Source organism: Podarcis raffonei, chromosome 1 (genome assembly GCF_027172205.1).
Source record: "Podarcis raffonei isolate rPodRaf1 chromosome 1, rPodRaf1.pri, whole genome shotgun sequence".
NCBI lineage: Eukaryota > Metazoa > Chordata > Lepidosauria > Squamata > Lacertidae > Podarcis > Podarcis raffonei.
The window spans coordinates 24425295-24452668 of record NC_070602.1 but is presented as its reverse complement, the minus strand read 5'-3'; the positions used below and the strand labels follow the sequence as shown (position 1 = coordinate 24452668).

General features: G+C 44.6%; 1 protein-coding gene across 2 annotated transcripts in view; it reads right to left on the bottom strand.

Annotated features, from left to right (window-relative positions):
- KCNK10 (potassium two pore domain channel subfamily K member 10) overlaps positions 1-15449 on the bottom strand; it is a 71979-nt gene extending 56530 nt beyond the window's left edge. Inside the window, exons 1-2 of one of the 2 annotated variants that reach the window (XM_053377643.1) lie at positions 15364-15449; positions 14273-14388 (exon numbers count right to left, since the gene is read on the bottom strand). In XM_053377643.1, the coding sequence (XP_053233618.1) occupies positions 14273-14324 (52 nt within the window). In that variant the 5' untranslated portion in view covers positions 14325-14388; positions 15364-15449. Of the gene's footprint in view, positions 1-14272; positions 15246-15363 lie in introns of those variants that run through there. The other variant, XM_053377634.1, reaches the window with a different exon arrangement.
- Between the last annotated feature and the right edge of the window lie 11925 nt (positions 15450-27374).

Below are 27374 nucleotides of genomic sequence, written 5' to 3'. Positions count from 1 at the left end.
GCTCTCAGCAGCAGTCAGATGCTGGAAACAATGCCTGTGGTCCCTGGCCCAACCTTGCTGCTTCCTGCTCTCCATCAAGACCACTGGCTCTGTGATCATCTAGATTCCCTGGCCTCTGGACTGCCTGACTTTGTATGCGAGTTCTGCTCTCAGGCAAGACTTCCTTGGAGACTCCTGCTTGCTCTGCAACAGGTCTTGGACGGGGCTAACACACTGCATTTGGCCAGTAGGATACATCTGAGCCACAGGAAGTCCAGGGTTTCTACATTTACGCAGCTCACAGCCCCCCCCCCCACTTCCCAACTCTCTCTAACCTCTGTCCAAGCATGCAGGAAGCATTATCAGAATATGGGGATACATTTCAGACATGCAAAAGCACTTGAGGAGGATACAGAGCAGGACCAGTGAGGGGTGAGGCCTGGGGACAGAACTGTGGCCTAGGGAGAGGTGTAGCCTGGATGCTGGGCTTTAGTCTGATCCCACAGGGCTTTTATTATAACCTTGATGCTTCATTCTTGTTATATATGGTGCTCAGGAGATCTTATGCCACATACCACGAGGAATGAAGCTTGGTTGTCATCCTAGCAGATCTTTTTCCAAACCCCACCCCCCAATCAACCCTGAAACTGTCACATTAAAGCAATTCTGAAGTGGCAATTGTCAGATATTACCAGCTAGAGTCTAATAACATGATTCCTGATAGTCGTTGAAAAATCAACATTGTTCTATTCCATCAACCTATAATTGGAATCCAAGTAATTAATAGCTCTTAGGCCGAAGCAACTCCTAATTAGTTTGGAATTTAGTATAAAGAGTAAATTTTAAAAGCCTCTAATTTTGTAGATGTTGTGTTCGCTGCTTTTGTAGAAAACAGTTGTCCAGACAATGAAATAAAGCAGGGAGACCACTCTTCACAGCCAATCATATGGCTGGTTCACAAGTGGGAAATTGGGCATTAAAAAGCATGTTTGATATGATGGGGTAAGTGCCAATTGTATGTTTAAACGCCATCAATTTGTTGATTCACTTGATTATCATTAATAGGCTGGTGCTGAATAGAGTTGCAGTCCAACAAAATCTGAAGGGCATCAGTTTAGGGAAGGCTGACCCAGTTGATAAGGACCAATTCGGATGCTACAGCAGCCTACCTGCCACATCAAGCATCTTCCATGCATCCAACACAGGCAAAAATGAAACACTGAGCTATGAAAGACAGTCTGAACTTTCATTTGCCCCTACTGCAACCAAGGTCAGATTGCTCAGGGGTGGGATTTTTACAAGTGCTCCGCAGTAATGAGAGCACTGAAACTACAGGAAGGAGTCCCAAGGCTAGCTTTTCAGCACTGAACAAATTCCCACGCAAAATCTCAGGGCTGAGATAAACATCACAGGCATGAGCAGCTGTCCTTTCTCCCTTCCCTTACGTGCACCTCTTTCCTGATTGGACAAGTTCTGCAAGTCTTGAAAAGGACTACGACACCCTGGAGAGAGCTCTGTGAAGACCAAAAACATTTTAGAGGGGGTTGGGGGAGATTTCCTTTTAACCTTCAGAAATGATATCTGCTGTCATTACATGAAGTTATTGTGCCTCTGACTTCTCTTGCACCACACCTCATTCCATGCACTGTCACATTTAACTATAGTTTTAAACTAGAGCCTGTGTGGGGTAGCGATTAGTGTGTTGGACTAGGACCTGGGAGGCCATCATCATCATCATCATATTTGTATACCACCCTTCATCCGTTGATCTCAGGGCAATTCACAACATAAAAAAACACAAGATAAAGAACGCAAAATACATAATAAAAACAGTAACAAAAAAACCCAATAACCCCACTCTCCTCCACCTGCTCCCACAAACACCTTTCAAAGGGTGTTGGATGAAGCTCAGTGGGCCAGCAGCTCCCAGCCTAACCTAACAACAGGTTTGTTGTGGGGATTAAATGAGGAATGATGGGAGAACCACCTTGAGAGAAAGGGGTGGAATATAAATTCAATAAATAAATAAATAAATAAATAAATAAATAAATAAATAAATAAATAAATAAATAAATAAATAAATAAATAGCAATTGCTGCCTGGTTGGGATGGAGGCTGATCATGAATCAGGACTCTGGATCCTGATCAAGACTCCCAACTCTTCCCTGAGTCCAAGAAAAATCACACACACACACACATTAAATATCTGCAATCAGTTCCTTTAACTCAACCTGTAGTTTGGAACCTAATCCTGTCTGTGGTCCAATCAGCACCTGCAAGCTGCCACTGTTTGGACAAGGCTGATGAGCAATATAGATTTCTGTCTGCTTGTCTTTATACTTGGCTCCTTCCAAATCTTCTCATTTGTTGCCTTCCTTCATTATATCTTTCTTAAGACCATGAGGGCGGCCTCGCTGGATCAAATCAACAGTCTATCAAATCCAGCAACCACTTTCAAGCCAATCACATGCCTAGTATGGGAAACCCAAGTACAGGGCAAGAATACTGTTGCCCTCTCCTACTGTTGGTCTCAAGCAACTGGCCTTCACTGTCATGCTGCCATCATGACTTATCCTCCACAATTTGTCTAACCGCCTTGAAGAGCTCTATATGGGACGCAGGTGGCGCTGTGGGTTAAACCACAGAGCCTAGGACTTGCCGGCGGTGGGGTGAGCTCCCATTGCTCGTTCCCTGCTCCTGCCAACCTAGCAGTTCGAAAGCACGTCAAAGTGCAGGTAGATAAATAGATACCACTCCGGCGGGAAGGTAAACGGCGTTTCCGTGCGCTGCTCTGGTTCGCCAGAAGCGGCTTAGTCATGCTGGCCACATGACCCAGAAGCTGTACGCCGGCTCCTTCGGCCAATAAAGCGAGATGAGCGCCGCAACCCCAGAGTCGGTCACGACTGGACCTAATGGTCAGGGGTCCCTTTACACACACACACACACACATATTTTATTTATATATATATATATATATATATATAAAACACCATCTAAAGTTTTAAATCCTCTGAATAAATATTTGGAGACTATGCAGCTCAAACAGCCTCTACTATTTGCAGATTGCGTTCAATGTGAATAATCATCATGTGAGCCATCTAAGGCAACAGGCAATGAACTAGCTTTGGAAACATCTGACACTGGTTGGAAATAAGTGAAAACACCAACTGGTCCATTACTGTCTGAATGAAGTAATGCCAGTTCAAATGACTTAACTTATAGTACAAACACAGCAAATGAGGCTATGGTTTTTTTTTTAAAAAAGTTCTATTATTCAAGCATATCTATGTGCACTTAACAGGATAAAGTCACACAACTATTTAATAATAATAATTATTATTTATTTATATCCTGCCCTTCCCAGCCAGGGGCGGGCTCAGGGTGGCTAACACAAAATATAAATTACAATAAAATGTAATAGAAAAAAACAACAACAGTTAATTAAAATATGGCTTAAAATACAGCTTAAAATGCAGCCTCATTTTATTAGTAGCCCATAAATCAAGACCATAAAGGGAGGAAAGATCAGATATTCACCTGAGTCAGCTATCCATGCTGGTCCTACATTGCTGGGCCAGCAAAAAAGCCAAGGGAAAATTTATATACCAAATCCCATATAAGGGGTCACAGTAAGTCTAATCCGAAGGCCAGGCAGAACAGCTTCATCTTGCAGGCCCTGTGGAAAGATGTCAAATCCCACAGGGCCCTGGTATCTTGTGACAGTGTTCCATCACATTGGGGCCAGTGCTGAAAAGGCCCTGGCCCTAGTTGAAACCAATCTAACCTCTTTGAGACTCGGGACCTCCAAAGTGTTGTTATTTATGGACCTTAAGGTCCTCCACGGGGCATACCAGCAGAGGCGGTCCCATAGGTATGAGGGTCCTAGACCGCATAGGGCTTAAAAGGTCAAAACCAGCACCTTAAACCTGACCCTGTACTCCACCGAGAGCCAGTGCAGCTGGTAAAGCACTGGATGAATGTGATCCCGCAGCAAGGACCCTGTAAGGAGCCTCGCTGTGGCATTCTGCACCCGTTGGAGTTTCTGGGTCAGCTTCAAGGGTAGTCCCACGTAGAGCGAGTTACAATAATCAAGCCTGGAAGTGACTGTCACATGGATCACTGTGGCCAGATCAGGGCGAGAAAGGTAAGGGACCAACTGCTTAATACGGCGGAGATGGAAAAACGCCACCTTTGCTGTGGCTGCAACCTGTGCCTCAATAGAAAGGGAGGCATCAAAGGTTACACCCAAACTCTTGACAGAAGGCGCTGGCACTAATTGAGCCCCCGCAAGAGATGGGAGTTAGCCTCCCAACCCCATGTCATCCCAACCCAGCCAGAGGACCTCAGTCTTCGAAGATTTTAACTTCAACTGGCTCCCATTTTAACTTCAGCCAGCCATCCAGCCACAGCTTCCAAGCATCTGGTCAGTGTGTTCAGGGCTGAGTCAGGGCGGCCATCCATCAACAGATAGAGCTGGGTGTCATCAGCATATTGATGACAACCCAGCCCCAAACTCCAGACAATCTGGGCAAGGGGACGCATAAAGATATTGAAAAGCATCGGGGAAAGGATTGTTCCCTGCGGCACTCCACACACCAAGGAGTGCCGCAGCGACAACTCCTTCCCTAGTGCCACCCTAGTTTAGAAGAAACACCCCAGAGTCCTTACCGCCATGAGCTCACCCTGGTTACATGTTCATGAAGAGCTTCAAGATGATGACATTTCCCTTTTCTGATTGTTGAAATAGTCACCAGATGTTCCAACCAAAACTCATAACATTTACCTTACTTTTCTGCCTGTGTCCAGTGTCTATTTAGATCGCAAGCATGCGCAGAGTGCCTCTAACACTTGCTCTGCTACTTTCACTGTCCACTAGTTCCTTTCCCCACTTTCTTGCTGCAGCCCAATATGCCATGTATCAGTATATTTCCACAAGCCCCTGCATCCCTGATGTGTCTTTTTCCAATTTAGTTAAGTACAGTCAGTAATGTTTGCCACCTGTGAAAGTTTCCCTTCCCTGTTTCTGCCAGCAGCTATGAATAGTAATAACTTTGAAATCATTCAGATATCAGACTCTGCTATCTTAAATCAATAATGGGGGTCTCAGGGTCCCCGTTTGTGGCCTAGTCTCAAAAAAAGGTCACATTCCTGTCCTCTAAACCATGATTACACACATAGCCTTATGAATGCTTCAAGTCTTCTGAAACTTGATGAAACTTATTGAATTGTGGGCTTAGAATTCTCCTTCGTTTCTTCCTCATGTAAGTGCTCCACACATCATACTCTACATAGTAACCATATTTTGAAATGTTTGGTCATAGATAAGTGACCCCCCCAAAAAAAAAAGGATCAGCAAAAAAGAAAAGAAGAGGCTTTAGTAATGGGTGCAGAAACGTACAGAATGAATGTCTTACCAGGACTTCTGCACATCCATTACAGGGAATAATCAAAACACGTTTCTTGAGTCCAATTCCATGTGTTCCTCTACTGTTTTAGGTAAGCACAATATTCAAGCAGCTTTGTTTAAATAACACACTTCAATGTACTTTGCATCCCGAGATGTATGTTTGTTTAAAAGCATTTCTAAACTGCTTAATATTTTTTTAAAATCACCAAGCGCTATACAAAAAGACAACCTAAAAGCATTAAAGCTGTATCATAAAAACTGAGATACATCTTGAAACACAGTTAAGAATTATAAAAACAGACAATAGCTGAAAGTAAGTAATAACAGGGTTCAATTTTATGGGCCAGGGAAAGTCTGGGCAAAAAGATGTATTTACAAATCACTTGAAACAGTTAGTGCTTCCTGTAAATTTGAACTTTCAAACTGAGAATCGTGTCATAAACATACTAAAATATCTCAGCGCTTAAGAGACATAGTACATTATGTTGAGTTGCATATTTCCAACCCTCTGAAAACAGGTGTTCTAGCTGGTGTTCTAGCTTGAAACATAGGATTGAATCCTGAACTTAAGCACCACATTTCATTGCGATAGCCCAATGGTCAAGGAAGTTATCGAGTTACAAACAAGTAGAGTCCAGCATTTCTCAAGACTCCTCTTTTGTGCCTTTCCACTTAGGCAAGTGGTTCTCCCTTCAAACATACTGGATCCATAAAACTAACCTAATGCCAATTATAGTTATCATAAACTGGATACAGTGGAGTAATGGTTAAGATTTTTCATTCTACCTTTTTGTGTGAACCTATCACCACACCCTGCCCTCCCCCACCACTCCCCCCCCCCATCTCAGTCCTGCCATCTTGGTTTTTGCCCATTCAGAACCACATCAGACACAACAAGCCACAGCATTTTGACTTCTAAACAAAGGAGGCACATACTGATCACACCTACAGAGAACATGTTTTGCAGCAACACAATGAATCTGCCATATCATGAGTACACATCAACCCACACAGAGCAGTTTATATGTGGCTTGGATTTCATGGGCAGTGCCCTTTGAGCGGCTTCTTGTTTATGCTGCTCCCCACTCCCCATATTTTTGGGGGGGGGGTTTCCAGTCACTGCAATCAGAATAAAATCATTCACAAGGTTAATTTGTTTTTTCACCCCATGGTGCTTTCGAAATAAAGACAATTGATGGCAGCCATTCTTACATCCACCGTGAAAAGGATGGCGAAAGCTTGTCCAAATGACTCCGAAGTGTAACACCTGCAGCTTCCTGCTGACCCAAACATCAATTACATGAAGCTTTCTTTTAAAAAATGTTTTCATGTTCTGCGCATTTATGGTGCAACTGAATCCGTCTTGTATGCTCTCTTTAAGGCACAGATTTAAACCCCCTCCCAACGGGGAATATAATTAAATTTCCTTCCTCATATTACTCTTCAAGGAGCACACAGGAAAATAAAGCATACCCACTTTTTTTAAGGTCTTGTTCCAGAGATCTCCTTATAGCAAACTGCATAGCTTCCTATTTATCTTCCTAGGAAAGAGAAGGGCTGAGTCAGTTCTTCGGGGATATGAACTCTGCGGCTGCAGCAAATCTCATTGTTTTATACCTGTTGCGTGAAACAGCAAGCAGGTCCTGTGGGGTTGTGTTGCTATAGTAGTGCTAATTGTTGCTTCACCACAACAAAGCATCTTTATAAGATTTACCCAACCCATTTTTTTTAGGGACAGCTCCATGCTTCCAGCAGGAAATGTAGAAAAAGAAGGTGAGGGGTGACGTCCAGCCCCATGACTATGAAGTACGGAAAATCATGGAATCAGTTCCCGATCCTTTTCCACTAATATAGATTTCAATCACTCTGTTGCTGCTCCACTAAAGGACAGTGAGCAATACATGGACTTTGTCAAAGTCCCAGCTTTCTGCTACTATCATTATGCTTTTATTATTTATTTCATTTATGAATGACTTCCTGTGAAGCATTATCCTGGAAAAACGTGGTATGTGGGGTGCCACAGGGTTCTGTCCTGGGCCCATTATTGCTCAACATCTTCATAAAAGACTTGGATGAAGGAATTTGTAGATGACACTATTTCTCAAGGACTGATTTGCTGAAGGGAGGGCATCTCTGACTGCATGGCAAGGAAGGTGTTGTTGTATTATGAGCTCCCCAAACTATAGAGTAGGCACCATGAGTCTTGGAGGAAGTTAAAGTGGAAGCAGCTAACTATGAGTTTTTCATTAGTCCCTCTGATAATGCCAGTGACCTAAGCATGTTTTCGGGCTTCCAGGTGAATGTGTGGACCCCAACATTGCCAGTAACAAACTGCCAATTTAGTGGCTCAGTTGTGACAACCTGAATTGGTGGTTGCAATACTGAGGAACTACCGGCTGACTGGCTATTGATCGCAATGAGACCCATGTGGTTTGAATAAAGGCTTGGACAAGGCTTAGTTATATGTAGCTGCTGTAAAAATAAATCAACAACAATATTATGCTAAATTATGACTGCGAGCATCATGCAGTAGTGTCACCTTAGCACATTCTGTACATCTCTACAGGGAAATAAATATATATGAGAGTATCTTCTAATTCATAGCAAATCAAGGCGTGTCCAATGGCATGTGATTTCTCACTCTCCCCTCCTTCTGTAGAAGAGACACAAAAGTGCTTATAGGGGGCAATGCATGGAAATGAGAGACTATTCAGGGACTATCCATAAATCAATGAATGGACCTCTCTCATCCATATGTGGCAACAGTATAAAGTGTGATATTTATCATTTAAACTGCAGGCCAGGATTAACACAGTTTAACCACCAACAGTTCCCAAGAGTCCTTCCCTGTCAACTAGCCTCAATATCACCCGTGAGAGTTTGTCTGTCCCTCTCTCTCTCTCTCTCTCTCTCCCTTTCTCTCTCTCTCTCTCACCCATTCTTCTTATAATCAAGCTCTGGCTATTTTTTCTTTGTTTTAACTGACATTTACATTTTTTTAATAAAAGCAAACAAACTATGCTTGATTGTAAACCCTCGCCAAGGCTTATTTATTTATGTATTATTTTATTTAACAAAACGTATATATTATTTATTTATCTTAGGTCAACAATTTGCATTCCACTTAATCACAGTCAGCTCTAAGCAGTGTACAGGAGATTTAATACAATAAGACTGAAAAAGAGTTAAAACTATAAAATCAGTTTTTAACGCCTGCTGGAATATACGGCTTTCTCAAATGAAAGACCTCTAAACAGTTGGCAAAAGACAATCTAAGATATTCCTTAAAAGCACCAATAAAAGCGAATATTAAAAACAAATTACAGTAAAATAGTTAAAATATAGAACAAAACCAGTCATTTAAAAGTTATTATACTTACTGAAATCACGTTAAAATTGTATGCTAAAATTACATGCCTCCTAAAATTACAAACCTAGGTAGGGAAGCTGGGGGGGGCGGGCAGGAGTTGTTCCATCTTCTACATACAGCACTTGGCACTGATGTGGTTCAGGAGTGATAAATCTTGTCCAGGCTAAGGGCCACATTTCCTTCTGGGCAACTTTCCAGGGGCCACATGCTGGTGGCAGGCAGGGTGAGAAGGAAAAATGGGCAGAGCAAGACATGTAAATGTTACCTTTGTACTGTAGGCAATTTCCTACACACAATTATACATAACGGGGAAAGCGCTTTGGGTGAATATGGCAGGTCTCCACAATTCATTGGAATCCTGTTTTGTTTTTGTATGCTTCGTCATTTATGGTGTCTCTGCTGCCTCACTGCCCTCTCTTCTTTCTTAGGCCACAGTCCTCAAATTCTTCACTCAGTTTCACTGGGTGGTTTTTGTGTTTTGGGGGTTTTTTTTGTTTTTTTGAGAATCTGAGAATTTCTGCCCCTGCTAAAAAAAAATTAAGGGTGTGTGTGTGTGAATAGTTTCTCATAAGCTATAGTCCTCTGTGGAGATGTGGCAGGTTCCATTTAAGGCTGTCTTGTATCTCAAAAAGGCTGTCAAAAGCAAAAGGCAATACATCATAAAGATCCAAGCTCAGTTGGTGAGAAACTCTAGAGGTGTTCAGATCTCACAAAGTTCTCTTTTAAGGCTGAAGAGCTTGCGTACATTCTCCCCAACAAAGACAGGCCCAAATGACTAGTGTTACCGTGGCAACTGTGGAGAGCTTGCGCTCTCTCTCAGGCTACACAACTATAACACTACAGAAGTTCAAAACACTGAGCCGTAGATAAGCACCCTAAAATTAGTCCCGCAAAGTTTGCTAATGATTCTCCAGCATCTCTGCCAATCTATCTAGTTTTTCCTCATTACTTCATCGTCTTACGCTCCCGCTGATTCCATTCAAGTGAATTGAGCAGCTCTGCAATTACTATCAATGCTTGTCTTACACATGGTGCTCTTGGGGCTATGTCACTTATCACTCAGAGCATGTGTGCTCAACAGGGAGCTCAACAGAACTTGCCATTTCTAAGTTTCACAAGTTCCAAACCTACATAGTACATTGTTCACACTTGTGCAAAGAAAGCAGGAAACAAAGCTGTGTTTGGAACAGTCCTAGGTCCTTCCATGAGAATGGTTGAGTTTCCCTCTGGGTATGGATTCAATCTGTCAACAACTACTCCGCAGAGTGATAATTCGAACAAATGGGAGCTACTGTCTCAATGACAGCTACCGAGTGTAAGAGTTTGAAATATTGGATATATTTGTGGATTAAAAACTTCAAGCAAACATCATTCATCACATTAAAAGCTAGCATGATCTGAACTCACCCCAGGACTCAGGCACACATTTAGTCACTTGCCAATCACAAGGCACACATCTTAGAGACATTTCACAACACATACACTCAGAAAAGTAATGTAGGTAGAAATCCAGAGAACTGGCAGACTTTTGAAGTTGTTTTTAGCACTGTAGTTACCTTGCAATGCATGCAATCCATGTCAGACGTGAAATCACTTAACAGTTGGCAATTATGTTTATCATTGCCCACCCCCCATTCTTCAGCTAATGATTATTACCCCACAATTTATAGCCATGAACACTAAAATGCACATAAACAAACAAATAAGCAATCTGCCAGACCTCTTAGATTGGATTCAGGGTCAGGGTTACAGTATTCTATTCTTCCAAATACTCATCCAATCTCTCACATATAAGTGATCATGAAGTTTGAAATTCTAAGTGTCTATCTTAGTAATTGTGCAAGGTTACGGTAACAAGTGAAACCATCCCCTACATTTTGCCATATAATGTATTTATTTACCATATTTCTATACCGCTTTTCAGTCATAATGTTCTGTGAACCGTCCTGAGATTTCATGGTATTGGGCGGTATATAAATTCAATAAATTATAATAATAATGGTTCTCAAAGCAGTTCACATTTTTAAAAAACAACAGACTGATAGGTGGATGATCCGCCAACCACAGATCCAGAATACCAGTTCCTTTCAATGGTATTAAGGAAACTATATTATATGACCCCACCTCAATATAAGGCATTAAAATACATTGTGAATAAGTCATTCAGTAATTCAGGCGTTCCCCCCACCTTAAAAAAAAGGATAAACCAATGGAGTTGTGTGTTGAAAGTTTCCTATTGGTTTCATTTGTTTATTTTATTAATTCTTTGAGTGAAATCCAGGATTTTCCTTCTGTTCACAGAAGGGACTGATATCTAGCAGCCTTTCACTTCTGGAGGAAGGGGAGCAGGGCTGGCTCAAGACATTTTGGCACCTGAGGCTGACCCCAAAATGGTGCTCCTGTCCGCACCAAAGGAGGGATCAGGGAAGCTGTTCATCAGAAACGAGGAGAGATCAACATTGAGATCTGCTGCCCTAGTGGAATCTGCTGCCTGAGGTGGCCTCACCTTGCCTCAAGAGAGGCCAGCACTGAAGTGGACGGCAACAATTTTCTCCAATTCACCTTTGCCTGTCACACTCTGTTCCAGAAGGTCACTCACTGCCTCACTCCAGCAGTTTTTTAGTGGGCAGAGATGGCTACAAATGGAAGAAGGAACTGCCAAAAACTGCCTCCTCACCCACACCCTTCCTCCTTTGAGAGCATCTCGTGAGCAGAGTTCTTCTCATGGGAATTCTGGATCCAACCCTTTGTACATTGAATTATCTTTGATGCACCCAAGGCAAATGTGTAATGGAGAGATATATCATCTGCATTGTTTTAATGCAAGCTAGGAGCATTTGCAAAGAATGTGTTTGCTATGAGAGGGAAACTGCACATTGAAATCAAGCCACCATAACCTTCTGACAGCAAATCGTCCAATAATGACATCAAGACAGGACCATGTGCTCAAGAGATCTCATATTCCCAGATCCTGCTATGCTCACAATCTGGGGAGAAGGGGTGCTCCCTGCTGATTTGTCAGAAAAGAAGGATAGGTTACCAGTGGCAGCTTGGAACTTTCAGTCTGAATTGGCCCATGTTTCCAACTAGAGGGATCCCTAGTGGAGAAAACAGAGGGTATAATTCAAGATAATGTAGTTATTATTTTTATTTACTAATTACAATTATATTCTGCCTTTCCTTCATTGAGCTTAAAGAAATCTAAATGGTGCCTCCCATTTTATCCTCACAGCAACACTGTGAGGAAGGTGACTGGCCCCCAATCACCCATTCATATTCAAGTGGAAATTTGAATCTTCGTCTCCCCAGTCTTAATTCAGCAATCTAAGCTCTATACTGTACCATGCTGACTCTCAAGAGTACTGAGATATATGAATACAATACCATATTATTACTATATGACCATAAGTTGTTGTTGTTGTTACTATTATTATTCATTTGCTAATAATGAAAATAACAACCTTAATATTTATAGCCCACCTTTTCTCCCATTGTGGAATCTGAGGTGGCAAACATGTCTCCCAGGCAGTCTCCCATCCAGCTACTGACCATACTCAGACCTGCTTAGCATCAGCAAAATGGCGCCATCATCTCCTTTCACACCATGCACGGTTCCAGGTCACAGAACCACTGCTCTAATGCCCTACAAATTCACTTCAGGCGCATTGTGGTCATCATGGGTGAGACTGAGGGTGACAAACAGGTGGTAAGGACCCAAGGCACTGAACTGGCTCAGGTGGCAGCAGACCTTTCAATCTCACAACAGCACTCTTGGGCAAACATATAGAAAAGTGGATCCCATGATATTAAAAGTACAGCCAAAGTTGTTCTAGCCCTAGTGTCTGCAACATAGCTGAAGTTTAATCTATCCTTCTACTTGGCGTTACTTTATGACTAATATGTGATGTCAGCACAGTAGCACATCACCCAGGAGAAACAAATCCCAGCATTTGAACTAACTGGCTGGCTGTCACTTGAAGATTTGAACATCTCAGGCCAATTGGTGAACTGGAGCCAGCCACCTGTTGGGAACGAAGAATCACGTCCTTCACAGCTGATTAAATATCTGGCTCTGGCCACATGCATAAGTACCACTGCCCATTCTCACCACAGTAATCATGCAATGCCCAATTTATTTATTTTTAGACTGGAGAAACATCAAACTTTTTAATAAAAAAAAATGAATCGCATGACAGCCATTCTCCCAGCTGTCACACAATAAAGATTTCAGAATCGTCATCATTTTCATGATGGCAATAAATCATTCTCTGAAAGGTAGAGGCAAGCACACTTCTTCTGCACGTATCCTTGGTGAAATCCAAGTGTCTGGGATATTTCCATAATTCAGTTGTCATGCTATTAAAGACATAGCCATGCATGAAGTCAGCACTGAATTGGATATTTCTCCCCAGTACATGCACATTTTAGAGCACAAAGAATGAGGTGAGCAGGGAAAGGAAGGAGCTGAACCAAGTCCTTTGGAAAACATATAAATCTGACATGTATCACCAACACTGAACTGTTAGAAAATTTCTATTCAAGTTTATGGACATGCATTTTCAACTGGTTCCAAAACCTAAACGGATCCTTACACCCAGATAAATATGTACCACACTCCCAAGAAGAAGAATAAACCAAAAGGATGCTACTGGGCATTTATTTCACAATCAATACATGCTACAGATTGCTGGAAACAAGCATTTGTGTGTACCCCTGTGCTCTAAACAACTCCGACTGTTGTACAGAAAGCCACAGCAGTGACACGTACGCGAGCCTTGTGTCACCCACCCAAACAGTCTTCTCATAACACAACCTCCGCTTAAACACAGAGTTAATCCACCCACCCACCAAGGCAGAGTGCTAACTCAGTTGTTAACAGGGTGACGACCCAACGGCTGAAGGTCTTGTCAAGCTTTGTTATTTACCATGCCTTTATGACTGCAATCCCAATAGGAGTCTTACCGCATTCACTTTTTATCCCACCCACCAAGCTGCTAAGAGACATTTGACATTGAGGGCACCAAAGTGGACAGCAGTTGCTCACTCTCAGCCTCCACCGCCCCTTTTACGGGAGACAATGATCCCCAGAAGCAACAAAGGAATCTCGCAAACAAAATATAAGGATCTCCAGGACCTTATCCAACCAAGACAAGTTTTCATCCAGAAGACTAAAATAGTGTATGGGGGGAGGAGTGATATTTGGAGAGGGGGGGAGAGAGAAGCAATATCACGTTTGCTTTTCTGGTTCTTGGGTTTTGTTTTGTTTTTCAGTTGGACAAGTTTCTCTCCCTCCCACTCTGCACTCCAGAAAGATCATAGCATTGTTGACCATCTTCCAAGACGGGAGTCAGCAGGGAGAGGAGGGTCAATAACAAAGCCTCTGGTCCAAATCACAGCCAAAGCTGTCTCCTTTCTCCCATTCATTAGGTAGGAGGAATAACAATCCCAGTTAGGAAGATGGGCAACAAAGATAATTTAAAACACAAACAAAAAACGAGTGAGAAAGCAACACCAACCTTGAGGATCCCAGTTCACCTGTTTCCTTGGAGTCTCAATTGGAAATTTCATCGCTTCCTTTGCACCAGGATGGGGAAAAGGCTAAATGAAATCCTAACCTTTAGCTGGCTCGGTGCTGCAACCAAACAAACAAATTAATTTCAGATCAGGGGGAGTCTGCGCCGTTGGAAGTGTGTGTGTAAGGAGGGAGAGAGAACTAGTGGTTGCCAGGCAAAGATAAGCTACACGTGAGAACAAGGCAGAGTGGGCTTTGCACTGGAGAGCAAGTGGCAAAGGAAGCAGCCGTGGAATGAGCTTTGGTACAATTTGAGAGGCAGTCGAAATCGCCTGCTGGAGAAAGGAGGAAGTCAGATCCAAGGCGCTGCCTGGTTTTATACGCGCTCCAGCAGCAGTTGGCTGGTCTTCTCACCCGTCCCTTTTTTTTTTGCAGATGCTCCTTTGGGCGCTGCTGAGCGTGCCCACTGCAGCATTACACGCTGGGCTGGCGCACACGTGAATGCATCGTCCAGCCTCTGATCTCAGGCTGCCAGGGAATCTCGCCAGCCAGTCACTCAGTCAAGCCTCGCCTGAGAGCCAGACAGCCACTGCCGCTGCTTCCGCCCTGCGAATGCGTTTGGAGAAGGCGTTCAAGCGACCCATCACCGTTCCTGCACCGCCACCAAACTCAGCAGCCACCGAGGGGCGAGCCCAGCTCGAGATGTGCGCGTGGCAGCGGGGGGGGGGGGGGAGAAGACACCAGGAGAAAGCAGACGAAGGAGAAAGGAGGGGGGGGAAGTCACCCACTGCTGGCTGGTGGGAGCTGCAGCCGCATGGCTGGTGGGAGGGTGGGGGAGATCATCCCATCTGAATGCAGCAACAGCAAGCGGCGGCGGCGGCGGCAGGAGGCGCAAGCTAGACGGAGAAGGAAGCGCAGACTCTCCTCGAACAGCTGATCTCAAACTTCAGTGGGGGCACCTTGCCTTGGAAGAGGGGTGTGTGCTCCGAGGGAGGGGTGGGGGAGAGAGGGGGGATCGGCTATACGTGGTAGGGAAAGGGGGCGGGGGTTGAGCTCCGGGTGGGGTGGGGGCGCGGGTGGGGGCTGGCTACTTACTGGCTCCCTTCCTCGCCTGGAGGAGGAGATTGCAATGCAGTGTTGTTAGGTGGAGTTTTGCAGCGGATGCGCGCTTGGCTGGGTAGTAGGAGCGGCGGAGGCGGCAGGAGCACATGGCGGGGGGGGGGGACGAGTCAACAAGAGCTGCAGAGGGAGCCCCTGCAAAAGGAAAAAAGGAAACATTGGAGCGGGTGCGGGGCAAGAGGGGGAGAGCGAACTGGCGGGAGAAGTTTTGCCAGGCACCGCGAGGGAGCCAGCGAGGCGGGTGCTTTTGGATCGCGCCAAGGACTTCGCCCGTTGGCGCAAAAAGGCGAGTCCAACGCTGAGCGCTGGCGAAGCAGCTGTGCGTGCGAAACGTCGCCGGGTTCAGTCTCCAAGCAGGCCTTGGAAGGACTCCCACCCTCTGTAGAGCCGTGGTCACATACCCTCCAACATTTCTCTGATGAAAATAGAGACGTCCTAAGGAAAAGCGGGACATTTCAGGATCAAATCAGAAACCAGGACGGCTTCTGTAAATCCCGGGTTGTCCCTGGAAAATAAGGAAACTTGGGGGGTCTGTGAAGCTTAGGTTCCTGGATTGCAGTCGAGGGACCCAGGAGTTTCAGCTCCGTGGATGCCCACGTTAAAAATATGAATATTGTTTTTAATTGTCTTTTTATTGCTTTTTTTTATTTCTCTGATGGCATTTTATTGCGTTACGACTTGAATCCCATAGAGTTCCATTAAAAAGCCTACAACATCTAGCACAGTGCATTACCATTGCTACGGCAAGCAGAAATATCATTAAGCGGTCAGCCAAGACCCACAGCAATTTTCTAGTGGTCCGTGGAGGGAAACGTTGGGGAGCCGTTGGGGTAGAGACAATACTGAGTTAGATGGAGCAGTTTGAGCATCATCAATGTCATGGTCTGGCTGGGTGCAGAGGAGTGGTGGGAGGTGCCAATTGGGGAACCCCCCAAGGGAACCCCCAGGGGAAGAAGGCTCAGAGCCAGGGGGTTGGTGGTGGGACTACAGTGAGTTTTCAGAGGAAGCAAAGTCAGGAGAGGAAGTGTGGGAAGCTGACGAAGCAACTGGGTTTAGTGAGCGAGAAGAGGCTGTGGCAGAGGGCAGCCCAGACTTGGAGGCAGGAGAGGAGGGGGGCCAGGAGACAGAGTCCACCTGCTGCTGCGACCAACTACCCTTTTTCCTGGTGTCCCAGACACACAGAGAAATGAAGAGAATGGAGCAACAGAGACAAGAGGATGGAGCTTTAGGCTGCTGCAGGTTGGAAGCTGAGGACCTTTAGTCCTTGCCACCGCTGCATTGGGGTAAGACCTACTGGGAAGAGTTGCTGTGATCACCGGGCCTGTGCTATTTCCATTCCTTTTAATAAAGAGTTAACTGCACTGACCCCGGGTGTTTTATTTCTGACCTGTCCCTGACAATCAGGCAGCTTCCTTCTTAGGAAGTGCAACTTCAGAGTTTGTCACTGACAGGGGGTGCATTAGGGTCCATTAGGGTGAAAGGAGGAGCAGAGGTGGAGCGTGGTGGGTGCCCCAGGTGTCATCCCTGAGGGAGGGGTGACAAAATCCGCCCCCCCCCGGCGGATCGACACCGCACCAATCACGCACCCCCCCAGGCAGATCCACACCAATTGTGCACCACCACCCCAGGCAGACTGATGCTGCATCGATCGCACACACACCCGGCGGATCTACGCCGCACCAATTGAGCACCCCCTAGGCGGATCGATGCTACGCCGATCGCACACACCCCAGGTGCATGGCATGTGGCCACTCCAGGTGCCCGAGTGGCTAGCTCCGCCGCTGAGGAGGAGCACTGCCCCTCATACCTCAGCCAGCCCCTGCTCACCTGCCTTCTTTCTTACAATAAGTCAGTGGTGCCTCTGTCAGTCATTGGCTCAGGCTCCACCTACCAGTACCGGACTTTGGTCATCTTTTGTAATAGGGCACCCTGTGCAAGGCCAAAATCTGGGACTCTCAAATGGATCTTCTCAGTTATAGACCTTATCAATTTTGCGTCCCCTTAGCTCAGTGCTCTCTGAGGGGGAATCACCCACACTGCCTTAAATCCAGGTCTGCACTGTAGTTCCACCCTTCCTTCCATCCTGTCATTGCCAATGGGCAGCCAGCGCCTCTGTATTTAATGGGAAATGTGCATAGAATTGCAACCTCCGTGGTTGCAGACCTTCTGTGTTTGATTATTTCCCCTCCACATGGCATAAGAAGAACGTTCCTTTCTGAAGCAAAAGCCATGCGCAGTTATATTAAGGCCATTCGAACAAGTTTTCTGCATTCAAAACCACGAAATGGCCGGTGCAAGACTCATCGCAGATAAACAGAAAATTAGCCAACACACTTGCCCATGGTTTGCTAGCACAAGTCCAATGTGAGGTAAATACTATCCAAGCAAGGCATGCATTGTGACTAGATCCGGAAATGGGGAATTTACGGCCTTCCAGATTTTGTTGGACTACAACTCCCTTGACCCTTGACCTTTGGCATCAGCTGACTGGGGCTGATGGGAGTTGGGGTTCAATGCCTTCTGAAGGGCCAAAGTTTTCTCATTCCTGGACTAGAGGATGGTAGCTTTTACTATGTTTTGAAGCGACTGTGTTCATGGAGAAAGACAAAGAACGACACTTTGATATTCCTTTCTTCAATTGAAAAGAAGTATGGAAATTTTGTAACATATGAATGAATAATAAAAAAAAGCTCCTTTGAAAGTAGGCAGGTACCAGTTCACCCTTTTTCTGGTAAATGTCCTTCTATTATAATTATTTTTAAGGGAGAAATTTCTTCATCAGATTTTTCTTTATGCTGAAAGGAAATTTCCCTCCACTTCGGAGCACTGGATTCTTTGCTGTTCATACACATGCACACAGCTTGCATTGCTACAGCTGTTGTTTGCTAGTTCTGCCCTATTCCTCCCACTCCGGGGTTGACTTCTGGTCAAAGACAGGTTGGCACCAGAGGACCCCCCAGGGAGGATCAGCTGGTTCTGGAGACGGCGGAATCACAGCAGCCTTGCACACTTGACTACACTCACCCAGACAGAAAAACGAGACAATCTTCAACTCTGTTGAGACTTGGAATTAGCAGTGTGGCTGCTTAGCCCAGTCAGTGATTTGGGTGTTGCTTTTAGACTTTGTATATGAGGTTTATTTTTTTCCTTTCACATAGTGAATATGCACATTGTCGTTGTTTAGGTGCTTTTTGTTCTAAACAAGTGTACAAATGCCCACCAATATTTTACATATAAGAGCAGATACAGTGGTACCTCAGGTTACATACGCTTCAGTTACATATACTTCAGGTTACAGACTCCGCTAACCCATAAATAGTGCTTCAGGTTAAGAACTTTGCTTCAGGATGAGAACAGAAATCGTGCTCTGGCAGCACAGCGGCAGCAGGAGGCCCCATTAGCTAAAGTGGTGCTTCAGGTTAAGAACAGTTTCAGATTAAGTACGGACCTCTGGAATGAATTAAGTACTTAACCTGAGGTACAACTGTACAGCTCAACCCCGCCACACTAAAAAACAAGCAGAAAATTAAGGTCCAAAAATGTGGGTGAATAAAAATGGGGGGTTTTGCCAGGTGCCTAAAAACAGATAGTGATGGCGCCAGATGTGCCTCCCTGCAGGGACCATTCCACAAATGGGGAGCCACCACTGAGAAGGTCAGGTCTCATGTCACCACCCTCTGTACTTCCCTTGGTGGAAACACACAGAGTAGAGTCTCAGATGCAGGGATGCCAGCTCCTGGGAGTTGAGCCCTTTTGGTGGCCCCTATATTTTGGGGGTAGGGGCCAAAGCGCAGAGCTGAGTGTGGCATCCCTCCATCGGCTGGCTCCTCATCCTCCTTCTGCCATGGAGGGGAAGGAGGGTTGGATCAGCCTTCCACTGGTGGCAGCACAAGAGGAGGCAGAGGAGGAGCCACCAGCCTTTGAGCTGTATGGCCCCCATGTTTGGTTCCACCCCTGGCTCCTTCTTGTGTCCTTATGTCTCGCATGTGAAGTCGGGACGTCAGCCCTCGCAAGCAGGCGCCTCTTCTCAGATGATGAACACTGGGTCAAGGTTGGTTCATGGGGCGGGGGGCGGGGGTTTGAACCACCCATAGGCCCAAGTCACTTGAGCGATCAAAGTATCTGGAATGCTGTTTTGCCACATACCTGCCTTAAAGGCCAGATCACCACACCCAGTCCATTCAATTTATGCAGTAGATGATGAAAAAGATGATTACACACACTGAAATAAGTCCAGAAGGTGGTCATTAAAATGGGCTCCTTCTCAAAACACACTGCATAAGGAGCTATGCAGGGCAGCAGTGCTTTTGATGCTCAGCTTGTACCATGTCAGTGGCAAATTGATTGAATTGTTCATCATGAGCCCAAATCGCTTTTAAGCATGCCACTGCTCAGTCCATATAAACCATGATTTATGTTTGCCATGAACTGTCCCTCACACTATTGTTGGTGTTTTAATAGTTGAGCAACAGCATTTCATACTGGTCTCTTTTTGTGCTGTTCTGACAATGTTTAATGCTGTGTTTTTAATGACATTTCTGTCAAGATTGTTTTATTGACTTGTTTTGTATTTGATTTGATGCTATAAGCCACTCAGAAGACTTTGGCCTATGAGCAGTCCAGAAAATGTATAATATCGGGGGAATCACGGAGTTGTGCACTGCACAGAGTTCTACATCTGCAATGGGACATCAGAGTGCAGGGGGGGAGAGAGTCCCACTGTACAAGCAAAAGTCTCTTACATGAGCAGAACATCATTGGAAACATTCCATTATGTTTTCTCCAAAGTGTTCCTTAAAAAAAACTGCCAGTACATCTTGTCCAGGAGCCTTTGGAATCATCCCAAAGTTTGTACATTGCTATTGGAACAGGAAGAGGGAAAAATAATGGTGGCACCATTTAATTTGGCATCATTTTGGTATGTTCAAGGAAGAGAGTTTCCATGAATGACAGTTAAGTTGTGGCAAGAAGCACATAACAAGTTTGCATGAAGTTTTGTCAGTTTGCATTCCATCTTTCTCCCTAATTTTGACACCCCCGTGGAGCTCAGTTGCTGTCGATATAGTAAGGAAAGGAGTTGCCAGGCGGCACACAGACATGGCAGGAATGATAATGAGCTTGTTCTGTCAGACTTGGATTTAACGTGATTGTTGCTGCTATGGGACCAGGACAAAGACTTGATTTCCTCTGAATGGAAGAAAATCCCATTGAAGTCTGAAGAGGCTTTGGGATTCCAAGTGACACAAGTTCAGCAACCCTGAATGGAAAACAGAATGAGATTAGGCTGTGCTTTACAGTCATGTTAACAATAACACTGATTGTAATCGGGGGAGCTTAGATTGTTCGAGGTTATCTTTTCCTAAACCCACATTGAGGGAGGTACATTCCAAACCCGGACCTTCTCCAGATATCAGTGAGGCCTAGAAAGAGTTCTTGTAAAATCACCTTTGACACACACACACACATGCAATGCTTGTAGAAAGTGTCTTACTGGTATTTCTGGAAAAGAAAACCCTCTTCTTCTTGACAACATGGCTGCTTAAGAAATAGAGCAGTCTTGGCCTGTATATTCTATTATTATTATTATTATTATTATTATTATTATTATTATTATTACCCACCCATCACCAGCAGGTCCCAGTTACAGTAATTTTAAATTCAGAAGTAAAAACAGTTAAAACAAATTACAATCACGGGAATATAGAGATGAGGTGGAGCGGCTGACAGAGTGGTGCAGAGCTAACAACTTGCTCATAAATACAAGGAAGACAAAGGAGCTTGTGGTGGACTTCAGGAGACAGAAGAGCAATATCCAGCCACTTTTGATTGATGGGGTCTGTGTGGAGAGGGTAACAATGTTCAGATTTTTGGGCATTGAATTACAAGAGGATCTGTCCTGGAGTGTCAACACAAGGGGGCTTGTGAAGAAGGCGCAGCAGAGACTGTACTTTTTGAGAATTCTAAGGAAAAACCATCTTCCGCAGAAACTGCTGCTTGCCTTCTATCACTGTGCCATTGAGAGCGTGCTCACTTATGGCTTATGTGTGTGGTACGGAAGCTGTACTACCCAGGACAGGATGGGGTTGTGCAGAGTTGTTAAGGCAGCAGAGAGCATTGTTGGCTGCCCACTCTCCACCTTAGAGCAGATTTATGCCACAAGGTGCCATAGGAAGGCACTGGACATAGTAAAAGATCCATCGCATCCTGGTCACTGTCTCTTCGAGCTCCTGCCGTCGGGACGGAGATACAGGACGATGAAGACAAGAACGAGCCGTCTTAAGAACAGCTTCTTCTCCAGAGCGATCTCAGCCCTGAATGGGAAGCCTGGACTTTGAAAGTCATCTAATCTTCCTTGCTGTACTATGCTGTATTGTTTTAATTAGTGTTTTTATGGAGCAGTCGAGTAATTTCGTTGTCCCTGAGAGGGGGCAATGACAATAAAGATATTATTATTATTATTATTATTATTATTAATATATCCTGATGTTTTGGTGTTTCCCACCAAACCAGCTGTGATCCGAATTGAGAAAAAACAATGGCCTCGCTGCATTTTAAGCCAATCATGTGAACATATGTTTCACTGAAGACAGGTCCCAGTAGCTTCAAGCACATTGCTTTAGTTGCAGCACTAACAGCAAAGTACACCAAACCTATAGACCTTGGGGGACTCAAAGAGAATCATAGCGAACTGCCTTATATACCAAGCCAGACTAGTGGTCAATCTCGCTCAGTACTGTTTACACCTGGGAATTGTGGAAGCTTCTTCCAGCCTGAGGATTGCATTCTTTCTTGGCCTACCATCTTGGGGGGGTGTTGCATATCAGTGGTGGGCGGGACTAAAAGAAGAGTAGGCGGGGCCACCGTTTTCTCCCTCCCCCACTGACCAGCTTCACTCTTAGCAAAGATTTCTCCCACTTTTGTCAATTAGGCTTGAAAACAGCCTTCAACAGAAGGATTTAATTGCAGCACAGCTTCCTCCCCCAGCTGTGATTCCCCCTGAAAATGCCTCCCCTTTGCACTACAGTTAGAATGCACTTTCGGACTGCACCAACAGAAGACTGTTTTCAAACCAAATTGTGTGGCATGGGGGAGGGTCACAGCACAAAAGGGCAGTGGAATGAACCTCTCTCCAGCTGTGACAGCCCATGCCACAGTTAACTCTTGAATAAAACCACCTATTGATTGCAACAGGAGGTTTTTTACAAGCTGAAAACCCAAAGGGAGGTGTAATGCAGGCCAGATGGAGAAGTCCTAGCCTAATGCACTGGCCTGGATGGTGTGTTCTCAGACTTCTATTTATTGGTGGAATGGGACAGGGGAGGTGCGACACCAGCCACTGCAATTGGGCAGTATAAAACTTCTGGATTGACAAGCCCTGGAACCCTGACTTTATGTTGCTGCCTGGTCAACAGAGCAATGCAGGCAGATTAACTCAATGATAGAGAGCATATGCTTTGCATGGAAAAGGTCCAATGTTCAGTCCCTGGCAATACCATCTAAACTTACTGAGTAGGAGGTGTGGGTGAAATACACTCTACCCAGTTCCCTAGACAGCCTCTTCCAGTCAGTGTTGTGGGCCGCTCAGCTCTGTCAGGTTTGGCAACCTCAGGCAGATCAGGAAGAGGAGAAAGCAGGGGCAGATGTGGGACTGGAAGGCTGGCACATGGGAATGGAGGAGAGAGGTCCTCCCCTTGTGATTCTAGATGTCAGGGAGATACAAATCTGTCAGCTTCCTCCTCTGCCCCTCTGGAAGAGCACTGAGCCTCATCAGGGAGGCAGGAGGACTTTGACCAGCTGAACAGGTGGAACAGATGGTAGAGGAGCTGGAGACAGAGGGGCAGGACATAGTCTTGTTGCCAAGAACTAGATGGCACCTTCATGGGTGGGATTAGATGCACCATCCAGATAAGGAGGACATGGACATGTGCACAGTAGACTCATAGGGCGAGAGAGTCCCATGAATGTGCTCTCCTTGGCTCATCTTTAAAGGCTTGGCAGGAGGGACATGTCAGCTGTTGGGACATCTTTGTAGCGTCCGTTCAGTTATGAACCTCTTGCCTTGCTTTGGAATCTGGACCTCTGGACTTCTTGCCTGCTGCTGAGCCTGTACAGTAGTACCTCGGGTTACAGACGCTTCAGGTTACAGTCGCTTCAGGTTACAGATGCTTCAGGTTACAGACTCCGCTAACCCAGAAATAGTACCTCGGGTTAAGAACTTTGCTTCAGGATGAGAACAGAAATTGCACTGCGGCGGGGCAGCAGCGGCAGGAGGCCCCATTAGCTAAAGTGGTACCTCAGGTTAAGAACAGTTTCAGGTTAAGAACGGACCTCTGGAATGAATTAAATTCTTAACCTGAGGTACCACTGTACTGCTATCAGCCTGAATAAAGACCTTTCCCTTACTTTTCAGTAAAAGTCACTGCTGTCATGTTTTGAGACAGGAGTCTGGCAGTCAAGGTAGACTTTGATAGGCTAGATGGACAAATAATTTAACTTGGTGTGAAGCAGCTCTCTATATTCCTGCCAATTCCAGCTCCCGTTTCTCAGACTTTCAGATCCAGCCACTGACCTCAGCAGAAGAAAACATCATTCAGATGCAGATTTGGATAAGATTACAAGAAGTGCTACAAAGACACCTAATGAAATCACACATTGCCATGAATTAACATTGAGGTTTTTATTGCTGCATTGTAAATTTGTAATCCGCGGTGACGTATTTTATGTAGTTAAAAGTTATACACGCTATCCCAAGCTCACATTCCCAGCATGTTTGCACTCCTGTCTCAGTGACGTCTATGCTGGCTTGGTCATGTACACAGAATGGAAGATGGCAGGATCCTCAAGCACGTTCTCTATGGGGAGCAGGCTTCTGGCACCAGGCCAATTGGCAGACCAACTCTGCATTACAAAGATTTCTGCAAATGTGACACAAAGGCTGGCAACATCAACCCTGCTATGTAGGAATCCCTTGCAGATGACCACAGTGTTTGGAGACAGATGGTCAAGTTGTGTATCCTATAGCAGTGACCAGAGGAGAAATGACCGCCTGCAGGAGCGCAGAGAGAAGAAACACCATGGTGCATCTGCAGCAGCACATCTGAATGCCTTCATCTGCCCACAGTTGCAACAAAACATGTCTCTCCCACATTGGTCTCTACAGCCACAGCAGGTGCTGCAACAGCTTGACGTCAGCTCCAAAGGCGCACTCCTCCATTGTCTCCCGAGACAGATGAATGCCAGCAGTATTACTATAGTTCTTTAAAATCATGGGTAATTCAATGGTTCTGCTCTGAGTATGCCTAGCAATGGATATCACCCCAGTGACGCTTTGATTACATCCTTAAAAAAAATTGTAATCTTGTGTTCTTCCTAGAATTGAGTGTGGCTATCCTTGGTCTCTTTTGCTTCTACTCCTTTCAGGTTTTCCAGTGTCCCTTTCAGTTCCACCTCTGTCTGCCAAAACTAGTCTCACGGCATAAATTATAAATCAATAACAATACAGAAACAACACATTATTCTAGTATAAGGCTGCAGTGATAGGTAATTTTTGGCATTGTAATCAATTAAATCCGATCCCTTTCTTTTTTTAAAGTTACAAATATAAGAAAAACCACATTCTTTGTTACATGTTTAAATTTAACCTGATGTGAATGACCAGATCTCAAACTCTAACCTGTAATGGTTGTCACTCTTCTGTTCCATTTGGAATGGTTTTATCCATTTTTATAATTGTATATTCTACGGTTGTAACCTGCCCTGGGACCTTATAGTGATGGGAAGGTAAGAAGTCTTATAAATAAATAAAATAAATGTCATGGATATTATTATTCACATCATCACATTAGGTCATTGCTAATCTTATGAGTGTCCAGACCTTTGTTTTATACTGGAATTAAAAAAATACTTCAGTGCTGCCGTGGCTGCCGTGGTGTCTACGGTGTTTTCAAGGCTAATATTCTAAGTGCCAAGAGTTTCGTCTCCCATATTAATGGGGCTACTCACAATTCATTATTTATGAACAGAGCATTATGTCAAGAGTGCCAAAAAAAAGTTGTCTTCACATCGTCCAAATGGCTTAAGCAGCTCATGACAAGCCAGTAGTATTCCCTTTGCATGTTGAAGCTACCCAGGGTCAGAAAAGTGCAATGCAGCTGATAAATGCTATCGGCAAATCTTGCTGAATTATTTCTACACCTTTAAACTGTAATTACCACCAGGTTTAATTTTGTGGTGGTGTTACTTCTGAAATATAAAAATATTCCACCAAGCAATAATTCATGTTCCGCTTTGTACCTGTCATTGCGGTGTTTGATGGAGGGGGCTCAAATTAGACTGAAAGCACCAATTGGTGTTGTATTGATTAACTGATGGTAGGTTTCAATGTGGGTTTTTCTTTGTGGTTGTCAGACTGCTGACTTTACTGTGAATATTTAAAGGGCAGAGCTACATTAAGGACTTAAACAGGTTGGCGTAGCATCCCCTCTCCTCATGGTACCTTCAGAACTACTTGGGGTTGAGGAAGAACTGTAATTCATTAAGGGTGTTGGGAATGGTAGCTTTGTAAGGGGTAAACTACAGTGTACAGATCCTTCTGGCAACTCCTGCAACCAAGCTGGGGCCAAATATATTGCTCTGCTTTGGACCACATCAGTGAGGGCAAGAGGGTATATTTTTGTCTGGGCAGCCCAGGACCTCCATACACACTACCCAGGCTCGCACCCTGGAGAGGTCACTAACGCAGCAAGAACAATGTGGGAGACAGCAGTTACGAGTTACCAGTCTCTGCAGCCACAGCAGGCTCTGTGATGGGTGCCAACAACAATGGTTCCCAGGATTCTTTGGAGAAAGTCATGTGCTTTAAATGTGTTGCCTATGAGAACAGCATGCTGGACTAGATAAACCATTGTCTTGATCCAGCAGGCTCTTCTCGTGTTCTTATGCCTGCCTTGCACACCCCTAAGTACCCTACGACCCCCAGGTGTCATGGAGGACACTATGCTATTGTAGGTATTAAAATCCAGGTGCCAGTCCAGTTGACCTGTACATTGAATGTGTTCTCCTTTGCCTCGAGCAGCGGAGTGTCTTGGGCCTGCAGTGCTGCCCTCTGCTTCTAACTGAGCATCCCAAGACTGAGGTCTAATGGTCATCCTAACCATAGTGGCAAGAACGAAATCAAACTGGCAGTCTAAAAGACACATTCTTTACAATATTCAACTATGAAGGTCACCATATTGCATTATTACTAATAAATGCTATTTACAGTAGTATTATATGATAGTGTGTGTGTGTGTGTGTGTGTGCGCGCGTGCGCACGTGTGTTAAGGTGTATGCCCTACGCTGGTGTAACGTTTCAGTTATTTACCATGAAATTGCTGCAGTAATGATCTGAACACAAAAACCTGATCTGTAGATGTTCTACAGATGTTAGCTGTCCCTGGAGAATCAAGAGATAACGTTTTTTGGAAGTGCAAAACTTGTTCCTTGGCCTGTGAATCCCTTCACATTCTTTCCTTAAAAAGTTCATCCAGACCGCCTACAAATTTCAGAGCAGCTTAGTAAATGGAGGAGGTAGCTTCTAACTCAGTGTTTCAGCTTCTCCTTCCAGTTCATTAATTCCATGAGCATTATGAAAGAAATCCAATATAGGTAAATCAAATTGACAAGCAATATAGTGAGATGTATTTCAGGACCATGGACAGCTATTTGCATAATTCTCCTTTGTGGCGATCCCTGTATCCAAAATAATTGTTAATATGAATAAGCAATTTCATATTAATACCAGTAATAATATAATAGCATCAGTAATAATGTTCAGAATCTTGCCTATAATAACCACACTGGTGACAGCCTCTGAAATTACATTGAGATGTCAAATTTACTAGTCAGGTGAATGGTCTCAAGAATGAATCTCATGTCTGAACAACCAGTGAAAATATGTAGATGCCAGAACTTGCTTCTTTTAGCAACTAGTATCAGATTTCAGATTC